Source organism: Urocampus carinirostris, chromosome 1, assembly GCF_059441175.1.
Source record: "Urocampus carinirostris isolate Australia breed hairy pipefish chromosome 1, RoL_Ucar_1.0, whole genome shotgun sequence".
NCBI classification, from domain to species: Eukaryota; Metazoa; Chordata; class Actinopteri; order Syngnathiformes; family Syngnathidae; genus Urocampus; species Urocampus carinirostris.
Genome location: NC_142349.1, coordinates 6,782,077 through 6,796,300, shown reverse-complemented (window position 1 = coordinate 6,796,300; position 14,224 = coordinate 6,782,077). Strand labels below are relative to the sequence as shown.

The following is a 14,224-nucleotide window of genomic DNA, read 5'->3' as shown; positions in this document are numbered from 1 at the left end:
ATTGACAATCACGTCAGCTCCCCCTGTAATTGAGCTTCTTCAAATACAGTAAATACAAATTAATCCACCTGGAGGTATTTTTTAAAATGCCTATTTAAATTTTTTTCTGCTTCTAATTCATATCAAGATGTTTTTTAAACAAATAAAATAATGGAAACCAATCACGTACCCTCTAAAAGGGAGGCTACATCCATTTCTACCACTTCCGGAATGCATATTCAACTGAAAAACTACATACAAAGGACATAACGATCCACGAATAAATTGAAGTGGATGGACTAAAACTGGTGAACAAATAAGGCCATTATTACATAAATATACGAGTCAGGCAAGCCAGGGGGGCTGTGCCTCAAAAGTCAACATGGAAATATTATATCAAAAATACCATAAATGGTTACATTTAGGATTCTTTTTTTTCTATGCTAGCTTATACATTGCTTTCTTGTTCGGCCAATCAAACGATGATGAGATAAGATGTTGGTTCATTTATTTGTAAGTCTGACTGTGCCTTATGACACACAAACCTCACATTGCTTGCAAAAGACACAAAGTGACAGCTTTTATCCATGAGAAGGATCTGTTAACAACGTTGAATATAAACGAATGGACCAGCTCGTTTAAAGAATTCTGAATTGAAGCATTTGTAACCGCAAAAAACTAACTTAACTGCTCAGCAAATTCACTTTTTCTGTGAACCTTTAGTCGACTGCTATGCATTTTCGTCCGAATTGTCCAATATAAGGTTAAGGTTCACTGTTCCCGTAGGACTAGCAAGTGTAAGAATCAAAGGCATTAAAAAAAAAAAAGTTAAAAATCAAATATTACAGCGTTTATTGACATGGTTTAAGCATATAAAAAGAATGTCAAACAAAACAAATAATCTCAGTGCTGGATGGTTGCCCTGAACAATATTCTTCTGTTGAGTAGACAGTTGTTACATCCAAATTGTATGGAACGTCTTCACTAAGGCATATTTTGTGCTGGATTTATTGTTTGTATGAGTCACATTATTTTGGTGTTCGGGAAAAAAAACTCGGGACCCATTTTTCTTTTATATGACTTCTAATGCAAGTAAGTTAACCAGAAGGCACAAAACATTGCTACGACTGACTGTTATAAAAAAAAAAAAACACACAAGACAGGAGCTTGTTGAGAACAAGTGTCATGTTTACAGCCCGATTGTATAGGAACGTCCAGCAGGGTTGTGGATTGCAGAACACGCCGGCTGTGTCACAGCCCACTCATACCACACTTTCTTCCCATTGTTGCAGCGCCAGAATCGCAGTGTGATATCATCATTGCGTGACAGGGAGATGGGTTGCTGTAGGGGAAAATTGTATCTTTTGTGAATTCCTGTTGCATATGTTCAACACTCAAACTCAAAACTACTTACTTTGAGTGGGAAGAGAATAGGGAACCAAGAAAACATTCCAGGTGAGTGTGTTTCAGGTTTAATACCTATTAGAGATAGAAAATACATCAGAATAAAAACTTCACTATCAATTGAGAGATGCAACTTTTTAGAGCATACTTACTGAGTGTAACATCTTTGTAGAGTATAGTCTCAAAGTACCCAGCAAAGCCATGGAGGACAGAGTTACAACTGACTGGGAATTTGAGGCACTGGTAACGATTATTGTTCATATCTGGGGGAGGAGGAGGCGGGGGGGGGGGGGGGGGGGTGTGTGGTCAGTCAGTGCGAAATAGAATTGGTGCAAAATGGTGTAGCGGATTTTCAACACTATAAGGCACACCTGATTATTAGGCGCAGCACCAAAAAAATAGAAGTGATATTATTTTCACGTACAAGGCACACGAGACTAAAAGGCGCATGAATTTAAAAGTGTTAAGGTTGCAAGCGTGTTTTAAAAGAGCCGTATCTGTGCATTGAGCAGGGAAATATCAATGATCACAAACACATAGCATTGGATGCAATGAGAATGCAACCAAGATCATTGCATGAAATGCGCAAGATCCTATCAATTAGACCAGTAGGGATACAAAAAAGAAAAAAGAAAAGGCATTAGGTCTCATCACGTCACACTATTTTTAGTTACGGTACCAAATTATTGATATTGTCAGGCATTACATCAGTTCGTGGTACAGTTGACTCAAAGTTATAGCGAAGCGCACAAGATTCTGAACTGAATGACGATGTGGGCATTGTGGGAAGTAATTCGGTCATTTTAACGATAAAGCTATAGCAGCATAGACATGTTGTAGCTGCAGATTTGTCATTTCCACATATGCCAACGATCGTTAAGGGGCACATTCAAATTTCTGGCTAATTTGGGTGTGCCTTATAGCAGTGTCTGAAATAACATCTGCCCGGACGCCCGGGGTGTGCATCTTTTACGTTTGGCGTACAACTTACACAACATCTCTGCCAGTCTATAGTTTTTTTTTTTTTTCAAATCTAAAGTTTCCTTTATTCCGATTTCGAAATCTTCGTACGGTTTGGCAATTTCGGAATTTCGGTTCGTTAGGCAATTTGCATACTCTGCAGCCAATCAGAAGCCTGCATCGAATAACTTTGTGCTTCCGGACTTTCCCGAGCATTATAAGGTCGTGCATTTGCATATAGTTTTTCAATGTAGACACACAGAGAACACAAAAAAATGGAGAAGTGGTAAGGAATCAAGCCAAAACCTCAGCCCCAGAAGAAATATTCGAAAGAAGCTAACATAATTTATGATGCTACAAAATGTAAACGTACATTAAAAGCATCGTGGAAAGAGGGGTTCACGTGGCTTGTAGCAGACGACGCAATGCAAACATAGCATTAATGAAGATGAGTAGATACCGATACATACTGATGGCAGATGCAAAACAGCAATGTCATATACATGCAATGAATGTTATAAGTAGATTTATAATACACTTAAATTTAAAGTGTTGTTCTGTTATATATTCTGATTATCAATCCTTAATACTTTGCAACAAAGTTTTTTTTTTTCGCGATAAGTCGTCTTATTGCATTTCAAGTTGTGAAAAATGGCTGGACAGGCAACTTTTCAGAGTTTTCTGCCCTGGTGTCCGGTAACTTTTTGTCATGAGTTTCAGACACTGCTTATAGTCTGGTAGATTTGCTTTTTGTACCTTTGGTGGGGTGTGTGAAAGTGAAGCAAGGTTTGGGGTCAGCCAGCTGATGGAAGTTGTGGAGTCGTACGACGTATGGCATCTCGAAATGGCATTCCGGATCCTTGTCGCGTTCTCTGCAGCCTCGCACTTCGTTATACAGCTTGGAGGATGACAGCGGTGCCAGGAAAGATGTGTAGGAGCAGGGAATGCTCACGCCGTCATCTGCCATTAGAGGATAAAAAGGCTGATCTCAAATGCATTTATGGAATAATAAAAATGATTTATCTAGAATTATCACTGTAATATACTTTCACTGTACAGCAATTCACCATTGTATCCCGGTTTACTTTTCGCAGTTTGGATCTTCGTGGATTTTTATCGTACACTGTGTTCTGCATATTAATGAGCTAAAAGGTTACCCTAACCCTTCCTACCTGTGCGTATAGGGTTGCACTGCACACGTCCATAAAGCAGCTTGATGAACCTACATTACATAAGCGCAAATCTTTTTCAATTTCTAGCTCCTCTAAAAGCCAGCATGTCAAAGAAAGCACCTGTGGCAGGCTCATAAGACAGAGGAAGATGCTTTGGCATCTAGGTTTGGGGGTCAGCAACATGCGACACTGGTGCTCTGTAGTGGCTCCCTAGCACTTTTTCAAAAATGTTTGATAATGTAAAATGACACTTTAAACTTTTTCCAATGGATATACAGAATAATTTATAATTATATATAAAGTATATATATGCACTATGTTTTGCTTTCTAATGAGGCTTATATAAAGCCTTTAATTATTTTGCGGCTCCAGACATAAGTTTTTTTTTTAAATGGACAAATATAGCTCTTTCAACATTTTGGGTTGCCAACCTCTGATCTAGGGTAACGACCTGCCGTGATTTGCGCGGTAGTGTCCCGCATTTTACGTATTGTTAATGCGTTCCACATATTGACTCGGATGCACATTAGGGGTGGGACAATATGCTTTGGTCACGATTTTATTGTACTGTATCACGATACTAAGGGGGAGATGCTATTATATCACGATTCTTGATAATTGCATTTCTACCAGTATTGCGATTTGATATACAGTGGGACCTCGCTACTTCGCGCTTCGGCGTTCGCGGATTCAGACTATTGACTATTGCAGGACCTTTTTGCAACACAATCCCTACAAAAGATGATGGATTACGCTATACCATATTGAATATTTTTAAAAAATGAATGCCAAGAAAATATTGGACTATTAAAAACGTCTATGAAGGCAAGTTCTTATTCAGCCATTTGTATCTCAGAGTGCATGTTGACAGAAAACAGGCGACAGCAAGAAAATCACCTTTGAGAAAGTGCTGCGCTCCATCTAAGCACTCTGGGGAAAGTTCATTATCACCAAATGATCCAAGCAACTCGCTGACTATGATGTCGGCCTTTTCGGGCGAGGTCCATTCTCGCATGTCAGATGACACCACTGTCACCTGATCCCCCCACTCTTCAAAGCGCCAGTTTTCCAGCCTGTTGAACCACATCAACAAGTTATTCATGCGAATGTAATCATGAGTCAGGACAACAAATATATTTGTCTCAAGTCTTTTAAAATCAGGCCAGGGATATAAAAATCTATTTACGTGATCACAGCGTTGGGATTCTTCTCAACAGCATAAACTTTCAACTTCCGATCTGCTTGCTTGGCAGCACGCAAAGATGCATTGACAAGCGGCCCCCTGCCTGCTCCCAACACCATCAACACTCTAAGAAAAAGTTTTAAGATATAAAAAATATATAAATTGTGCAAAAAAAAAAAAAGTCAGCAAGAGCAGAAAATACTTGTTACATGTTGCAGGAGTGGGTGTTAGATTAAGTACAGATAGTGTCTCATTTTTTAACCCCCCATTTGTCCTCATTTTTATTTCTACACAAAATGACCCGTTCTGAAAAGTTAAAAGAAAAAATCCCTGCCCCAATAGATAAATTAATGAATACATATTTGAGTGCGACAGTCTAACAATTATTCCAAATGATAAATATTTAAATCCCATATTTTACTGACAATAGGACCAGCCTAAAACACAAAATTCAAAAGGTGCTTCTTATAATCAGGAAGCGCCTTAGACCAGCAACATTCCTTTTTAAGTATCAACCCTAGCTCTTTAAGTAGTTTTAATTTAATGTGCCTTGTAGTCCAGTGCGCTTTATATAAGAAAAATATTTAGCAAGACCATTTATGAAGGTGCGCTTTATAATACGGTACACTTTTTAGTCCGAAGAAATACCGTACATGAACATTAATAATAACTATAACCACAAACTAGATTGCAAAAATATAGTCACAATTTGTTGAAAATAAAACAGATAACAATGTTTCACAATTATTTTCAAAACATGTTTCTAAGACTAATGTGACTAAATTTGACAGTTGTTGCATTGGATAAAAAGTAGACATGTTTGCAGCCAAGAGCAATACTTCACCATCTTAAATATATGCTTTATAATAAATTGAATAAAAACAGTATACAATATTATGCTACATAAAAATTTATCTGTCAGTGCCACCCATAGAGAAAATTGCACAACAAAAAAAAAATACACTAGTAGAATTATTTTACATGAACTTCCAAAATCAAACTACAAATATAAGGGGTCAGACAGAATTAACTCTTGTTAGAATCTAGCACTAATGCTACTCACTGAACATTGGTGTCTTTCTCTTCCTCTGGGACTCGATCAAGAAGGCATTTATACACAGCCTGTCGTAACAAGACAAACATTCAGATACAAAACTTTAGCTTTTAGGAACTATTACACAAAATAACGCTAGTGACACAACGTAGCACTGTGGTTCTTACCTGTTGGTACTGTGAATATTTAATAGGATCCTTCTCAAAGACTTCATATGTTTGTGATTCCAAGTTATCCATGAGAGGCTGAATAAAAGAAAAACATCTCAATTGTAAAAAATAAATAAAAGGCACAACGTTACACGCACGATTTTTGGAGAAACCTGTTTTCATGATTATAGAATTTGACATCTATCTACCCTGGTCATATCCCTCGAGAGGGGTGACCGACAGCAAGACAAACATACACAAAACAAAGAAAATAAAAAAGGGAAAAAGTAGCAAAAGAAAAACACACACACATTTTTTGGGGACCATGGCCAACCCAAATGCCCAAACACCCAAACAAGTCAAGCACCTCGGCACCCAAGTTGGTCATGCTTTCGTCCCCTCCAGATGAAACGGGACACCAGAAAGCGGCCATGTCACTCGGGTCAGGGTGACACAACACACTTTTCTGTTCAACAGCAGGGCCCGACAGCTTTCACTGGTTTACCCCTGCCACATCATACAGGTGCCCTGTCCATCCCTTGGAACACGTCTTAACATCCCACTATCCTTTTACATCATCTCTTCACTCATTCCTATCACCAACAAGAGCTCTAGCTTCCACTATATTCAGACCTCTTTCCTGCAGTGCACTCATAACACAGTCTATCCACGTCAATTGCGGCCTTCCTTTTGGTCTCCATTTACTTCTGCTCTGTAGATCCTCAACATTCGCTCCTCATCCATCCTCTCCATGTGTCCAAACCAACCGAGTACTCTCTTATCCACACGCTTGCTCGGTTTCACTACTACTCCAGTTCTGTCTCTCACAATTTCATTTATCAATCTATCCAATCTTGTCACTCCCAACATACTCCTCAAACATTGAAATAACTAGGCATAAAAATTGTCGGGAATATTTCTGTTTCAGTGTCTTTATATTACACTTACTGCAATCATAAGTGATTCCTAAACCAGTTTAATACCTTATGTATTTGTGTTTATTTGCCGAAAAAATAACTAAGTTTGCGTGATCATTATACACGCCTCTTTACAGTAGTGCATTACAGTATATTCGAAAACATTGCTGACTAGGGCAGCATGATTAACCAAAACCAAATCGATATTGTGATGTGACGTCGTGTGTTAGTGTAACCGCAAAACACTGCATTTTTTCATGGATTTGTAGTTCCAATTAGTAAATTGAGTGATGGGAGTGTTTGGTGAACACGAATTGACACATTTCTGGGTTTAACAGCACCAAGCAATCAGAAACAGGTTTTAATGACACCAACCAATAAAGGCAAGGCAAAGTTTGCAAAACGTGAGTGCACGACTTTGATCGAGACCGTACAAATAGTATAACAGCCCGCAACTGGCCACCAAAACAATCACGACAGCTCATAGATTTAGCGGCTCATTAAATTGAGTACAAATTCATCAATATATCAGACTCCGAGGAAGGTCAGAAGAGGGCAAAGAACAGCTGATCACCAGCAGGTACTCCATGAATTTTTATCCCGTCCGGGAAGTGATTGAGGCGGCGTTAGAAGGGAAAGCTAACAGCTAGGCTAACAACTTTTAAGACACCACTGCCGAATGTGGCTAGTCACCAACGCCAGATCCATTAACCATCAAACGGACGACTTGAAGCTACCGCTCATGAAAAAAAAAAAAGCTACATTTGTGACTTGTGTTTTAATAATCACAAAAACCTTGAAGCTAGACATCAGCTCTCTAATTGCTTTCTTACACTGAAATTTTGTTGAAATTCTGTTTTTATTTGTCGATCGATATTATTTGGTAACAGTCGTATACTCTTAGTCTTTATGGATTATCATCTCGAGGTAAGTTTGCATGTCACTATGTTTAAGTTCTCCCCCAAAATGAAATAATCACAGAAATCCAATTTTATTTTAAAATAGAAAATCAAATCTAAATTGCAATACAGGTCTGAAAATCGCATTTAGTTTTTTTTCCAAAATCGTTCAGCCCTATTGCTGACCACAATCGCAAAACATTGGATGCAACGGCAATTGAAACCGGATCGCAGCAGTGACAGCGTCGCATCCTAACCATAAGCTTACCAGTAAAATAGAAAGAAAAACGGCGTTTTAGGAAAGGGAATTAGGTTTTATCTCATTTTCAAACTATTGTCAGTCGCAGTACCAGAGACAAATGTTAAGAGAATGGAGGAAACAATATTATATTGAAAGATACAAATAAATGTAAAAAGGCAAAATGACATAAAAACTGCAGTGTATCTGATGATGAATCAAACTCTAAAGTACATTAGATAAAATATGTTTTACAGTTTCGTTGTCAATTAATTATTTTTATCATGGCCGCACAAATTCAACTTTGTTACCGTCACAATGCTTAGTCAAATCTGAGTAAGTGAAATAAAATTTTGTTCCGATTTTCCATCTAAAACTAGAGGTGCGCTAATACAAGAGTGCGCGTTTTTCACGAATCAATACGGTACTTCCACAACTTTGCTGCCTTGTATATTTTGGTCACATTCAAATACAAGCATCTGCTTTCTTCCTGTATGATCTCTTTTTTGTCCTTTTTCTTGAATATTGTTTTGTTGATCTACTTTGACTTCTGTACGGAAAAACTTGAGGGAAATTTAATCTGGCTGCCACTTCTGGAAACATAAAAAAATCCCTCATATATCAACAGAAATACTGCCCCCTTAAATTGAAAAAGAACGTGTACATAAAAACAAACTGCATCAACCAAGCACAGTTTAGAAAAAAAAACCAGAAAAGGATGAAACTAATAACCAACAATTCCAAAGTATCACCATCAACCACCAAGAACTTTAAAAAATCAGATTTAAATATCTGTCATATCAGAAGAGGGGTTAGACCCAGGAATCATGGGCAGGATAGCTCAAACTAAAGCCGCACGAGCCAGACTTAAACCCAATCTGGAGGGACAAGAACATTGCAGTGAAATTAATGTTCAGACTTAATGCAAGAGCACATTCTTCCTTCTCCCTCGCTTGTGAGACTCACAAAGATGAAAAAGAAAATCCAGGCCATGGAGATGTGATGCTACAGGAAATTCTAAGCGTCCGCTACATAGCCAATGTGACAAACCAAACAGTGCTCAACACCTTCATAAGGCACATTGGACTCTTCCAAGAACTGTTGCCAACTGTGCACAGACAAAAACTGCATTGGTATGGTCAGGTCACAAGATCATAAGGACTGTCCAAGATCATTATACAGGGTATTATCAAAGGGATCAAATGGAGAGGAAGACAGAAAAAGAACTGGGCAGACAAAATCAAGGAATGGACTGGTGCCAAAAGCTGTCCAGATGAGTCTTAAGTGGTGGGCACCAGTGAAGAAATGGTCTTTATTGTCATTGGACAAAAATACAACAAAATTTTAGTGTAAGAAATCCGTTTAGAGAGCTGATGGCCAGCTACACGCGAGTACAACCACAACCTCTGCAAGGTCTTTGTGATTATTAAAATACAAGTCACAAATGTAGCAGTTTAAGGGATCTGTAAACTGTAATATGTAAAGACAGAGAAAAAAAACCCTAGAATATTTCAGACAAAAACAAATTACCTGTAGGGGAGACTGCAGGTAGTCTTCGTAACCCTTGGCAAAAAGCTCATAGGAATTAGGTGCTGGACAATTCTTACTGAGGTATTCCAAGTACTGAAGGTATGAGCGGAAGTCCTTCTCTGTGTGTCGACTTGTACCTGTAAAAACGAATTGTGCCTCCAACTGTGAATACAAAAACATTCACTTTATAAACTGAACACTCGATAAATCTCATTCTTAGCCGTTTTGCCCTGGAACGCAAAAAAGTCACATCTTCTTTAAAGAGGTACAGTGTATTTTTAGTTATACGTATGGTATTTATCATCTTACTAGGTCCTACCTTAAAAAGTCGTAAAATTATCCGCTGGTGTGCTTTAGACAAAACAGGAAACCCCGTCTTGTTGGTAAGGAAGATACTGGTGGGGAGTATGGCTGCTTTGATTGGTTCCCCAAACCATTTATCAATGACGGTTTCTGAAGGAATGTCTGCTCCAACTTCAATAGCTTGAGGAAACGTTAATAGTTCATTATTTATGGGAAATATCTCAACCAGCAAGATCATAGGAATATGTTATTACCAAGACAGACTCTCTTGTTGTAATCACAGAGGGTCCTGAATGAGTGCCACCTAAAAGTAAAGGCAAAAATAGGACTAACAAGAAAAATAAACACCAAATAGTAGTGTCTTGTGACTTTAAACTTACCAATTCCAGGTATTTTCCTCAGTAGAGGTCTCATCTAAACATGGGACTGGCTCATTCTCAATAAGGTCTTCCCGCATATCTTCAGGAGCAATCAGTGGAACTCGAATCCAGAACTGATCATAAAAAGTCGATGACAAACATAAGTATATATTTTTTACTTTGCGTTGTCCATGTACAAGAACTTGAGTGTTATACATTTGTGGTGTGGTGTCCAGACAAAAGATGGTTCATCAGCACACGTGCAAGATTTGCTCTTTCAGGTCCGTTCAAAGGCATCATGAAGACAGGTAGACCCAAGTAGGCTGAAAAATGCAACTCTTGTGCCAGAGCCTGAAGAGAATGACAAAATGTTGCCTGTCATGTACGGTGTTGAAAGACGCAAAAACTCAAGATGGTCAAGACCGGAAGAGATAAATGTGAGTTTAGGTTCTGGCATCGAGATCAATGATGATTGTAGCTTACAGCTTCTGAATTTCTGCGTAGTGACTCCACTTCTGAATCGGGGTCGATCCATGGAGACTGCTTCCCGACTATCAATGTGTTCCAATCTAAAACAAACACAAGTATACACAGACAAATTTCTGGTTTGCCTTCCTTAACATTATTTTTTGGTATCGTCTTAAAACTGAAATAATGAATGCAGCAATATATTGTATATTTCTTACTATACACATAACAGAAAAAAAAAACACTAAAATCTATTAACAAAGATTACAGGAAGGGGATTGCCTCAGAAAACTGCCCCTGCTCTGCCTTGCACACTTAATTCAGACAATGAGAGAGTTTACAGCAATGTGAAGAAAGTACATACAGATACAGAATGTTTGAAAACAGAACTGATAGACGTTTCTGTTTTAAATTATAACAAATTGTGAGTTTCAGTTAGTAAAACATCTGTAGATTATTTGAAGTCTGTGAAATCCTGAACTCTTATGTATACTGGTAATAAGTAATGCCAAATTTACTGCAAGTGGGTAAAGAACTAAGAAAGACGTTGAAAGAATCGGTTGTGTTCGTTATTTGTTTAAACCAATTATTATTTTTTTATTCTACATTAGGGATGGGTAGACTACAGCCCACATATGGCCTATCAAGGCTTTTGAAAATGGAACGCCAAAATATATTATTAAAAACAACAAATATCAACTGGTAAAAAAAAGAAAAATCTACAACTAGATAGATAGATACTTTATTCATCCCCGAAGGGAAATTCACATTTCCAGCAGCATCCCTGAGCTGAGAACAATACAATAATAAAGCAAAAAGAATACAATATACAAATACCCAGTGTGACGTGCCCACTGTAGTGTGTTATATAGAATAACTAAATAGTGCTACACAGAATACATATTGCAATAAGATTCGGTAATATGCAATGTAGGTGGTGTGGTTTACTGTGGGCTTTTACTCTGCCGGGTAGAGTTAAAGAGCCTCATGGCATGAGGAAGAAAAGATCTCTTCAGTCTGTCCGTAGTACAAGACAGTGACAGCAGTCTGTCGCTGAAACTGCTCTTCTGTCTGGAGATAATGCTGTGTAGTGGATGCGATGGATTGTCCATGATTGGCCGCAGCTTTTCCAGTGCCCGTCTCTCAGCTACTGTTGTTAGGCTGTCCAGCTCTTTGCCCACAACAGAGCTCGCTTTCCTAGCCAGTTTATTGAGACGAGAGGCATCCTTCTTCTTGACGCTGCCTCCCCAACACGCTGCCGCATAGAAGAGGGCGCTTGGCACTACTGTCTCATAGAATATTTTCAGGAGCTTTTTGCAGATTTTGAAGGAGGCCAGCCTTCTGAGGAAGTAAAGTCGGCTTTGCCCTTTCCTACATAGAGCTTCTGTGTTGGCAATCCAGTCCAGTTTGCTGTCCAGCTGCACACCCAGGTATTTGTAGGTCTGGACAAATTCTACACATTCTCCTTTGATGGTTACAGGAACCGGGTGAGTTCTGGTTCTCCTGAAGTCCACCACCATCTCACCAACTAAAACAAATACGTTGATTTGGTGCCACTTGTACCCAGTTTCCCTTCATGCGTCTTATCCCCCTTTACGAAGCATTGAAGTGAACCGTCAAAAAAAAAAAAAAGACTCAGACATTGGACCAAGTACATGTACTTTATCACCACCTTTGTCATATCTTGGAAGGAATTGAATCATTATAATTAACAAAATGCTTTTAAAAAAATGACAATATGGAAATATTTTTTATGTAAATAGGAGCGACTATAAGACACTGTTATCATGTATTGCGAAGGAACTGTATTTGAGACCATCTGCAGCTACAAAAACAACAACAAAAAAATAAAATCAATCCTTTTTAACCTCCTGGTTTGGCCTTTCTGTCAGATTGTTAAACTCAATGTGGCCCTCAGCTCAAAAGGTTTGCCCAAATGATCGTTTTATAAATTCTACAATACATGATCTGTCTTGCTGTGAATAAATAGGTGCTGCGTTGGGTTTGTAAGGTTTAATATCGCTTAACAGGGGTATTGCATTCAGGGGAGCAATTGTCTGGCTGATAGTTAATAATGGTATGACGATAAACATCATTGGCACATGCATTCTAATATTGTTGTAGAATTGGAAAGTTTTGCATTCCCAACTTCCCTTCCGATTCGTGAATTACCTCTTCCACATAGCAGCAGGTCAGACCGCGTCAGTGCACCGGGTCGAGATTTAGCGGGTTCAAACTCAAATTCCCTTCTGAACCTTGGATGGAAAAGTGGCATACAAACGAAGTCGAGGCTGTGCAAGAGAGACAGACACAACATACAGATTTGTCAATAAATGTATTAAGCCTGGCAACAAATAATGTGTAACAGGGATGGATGCACGTGCTTGTAATTCACCGGCTAGCATAGCATCCCTTGCTGATATTCACTCATTCATTTCCACATCCCCTTCCGAGAGCAACACAAAACATAACTTTTCATACCCGAGTTTGGCAACCGCTGTTAATGTTTCGGTAACCTCCGGCACGCAAATCAAATCTCTTCCGCAGGACACTCGGCTCCCCACGCTAGCGGACGCCATGACTTAGTTTGCAAAAGAAAAGAGGAGCTAACCAAACCACCTCGCTGGTCCAGGATATGGGAAAATGGACGCCATTTTGGATCTATGCGGCGTGTCACTATAATCTGCCAATGCGGGCGAAGGATCCAAATGGCTCGTGATGTATGCCAGTTTCACTTCTCGCGTTGTGGCGCAGCAGTGTGAATGACTTGAGTTAACAAAGTATCTTAGTTTCTTAAATTGTTTAGATACCGAGGGCCGGGTGGGGGAGTACTTATACTCCTTTATTAATAGAACACATTCAGTAAAAGTAAAACCAAAAGTAAATATAGCATATCTGTCAACTTCCACGGCTCCATGCCCGTACAAACTGTCGTATTTTCCCGTGCAAAATACAAAATAATCTTACAGTATATATATATATATATATATATATATATATATATATATATATATTTTTTTTTTTTAATGGAATCATGCATGATGGGCTATCCCCGGGAGGCAGACACATGCGCACAGTAGCATCAAACCGCTCGCTTCGTTTGCAACGAAAATAACGATACAGAGATAGAGGCTTCCGCGGCGAACTCGTTTGACTTGATTGATTTGCCGTTTCGTGATAATCGGTGTTTACCGAATGGTACCCATAATTGGCAAATTTGCGTTTTTCCGTACAGATTTTCTTGTACATAGTACACGTCTTAAAATGCATAATAAATGTACTTTGTATGGCAAAAATGTACAGGTTGACAGGTATGATATAGGCTACATGTTTTGAGTTTACAAAAAGTACCGGCACTTTAGTTTGGGTCACTGCAAAGGTTTAGATTAAAATAATAAATATTGCAGTAATGTATGACTCTTTGGTCTCCCAAAGTCTAGCATCAAAAGCTTGAAGCTGGTACAAAATGCTACACTGAGGCATTTTACTAGGATAAGAAAATATTATTATATTACAGGACCAACTGCCAGTACGATGGCTCAAAATGTATGCGCAGTGCAACAACCAGGCTCCTTCTCCTTCAGGGACTAAGAGGACAAAAGTATAACG

At 38.7% G+C, this 14,224-nt stretch overlaps 1 protein-coding gene across 1 annotated transcript; it reads right to left on the bottom strand.

The window, feature by feature from the left end:
- Positions 1–814: 814 nt before the first annotated feature.
- Positions 815–13,380, bottom strand: prmt5 (protein arginine methyltransferase 5). The gene is made up of 16 exons (XM_088350118.1): positions 13,097–13,380; positions 12,788–12,906; positions 10,631–10,716; positions 10,364–10,498; positions 10,169–10,281; positions 10,043–10,092; positions 9,805–9,968; positions 9,486–9,647; positions 5,920–5,997; positions 5,762–5,820; positions 4,702–4,824; positions 4,413–4,588; positions 3,100–3,303; positions 1,536–1,646; positions 1,394–1,458; positions 815–1,321 (listed from the first exon to the last, which is right to left on the bottom strand). Exons 1-16 carry the CDS (start codon positions 13,192–13,194, stop codon positions 1,169–1,171), a joined length of 1,896 nt encoding a protein of 631 aa, XP_088206244.1. The 5' UTR covers positions 13,195–13,380; the 3' UTR covers positions 815–1,168.
- Positions 13,381–14,224: the final 844 nt, after the last annotated feature.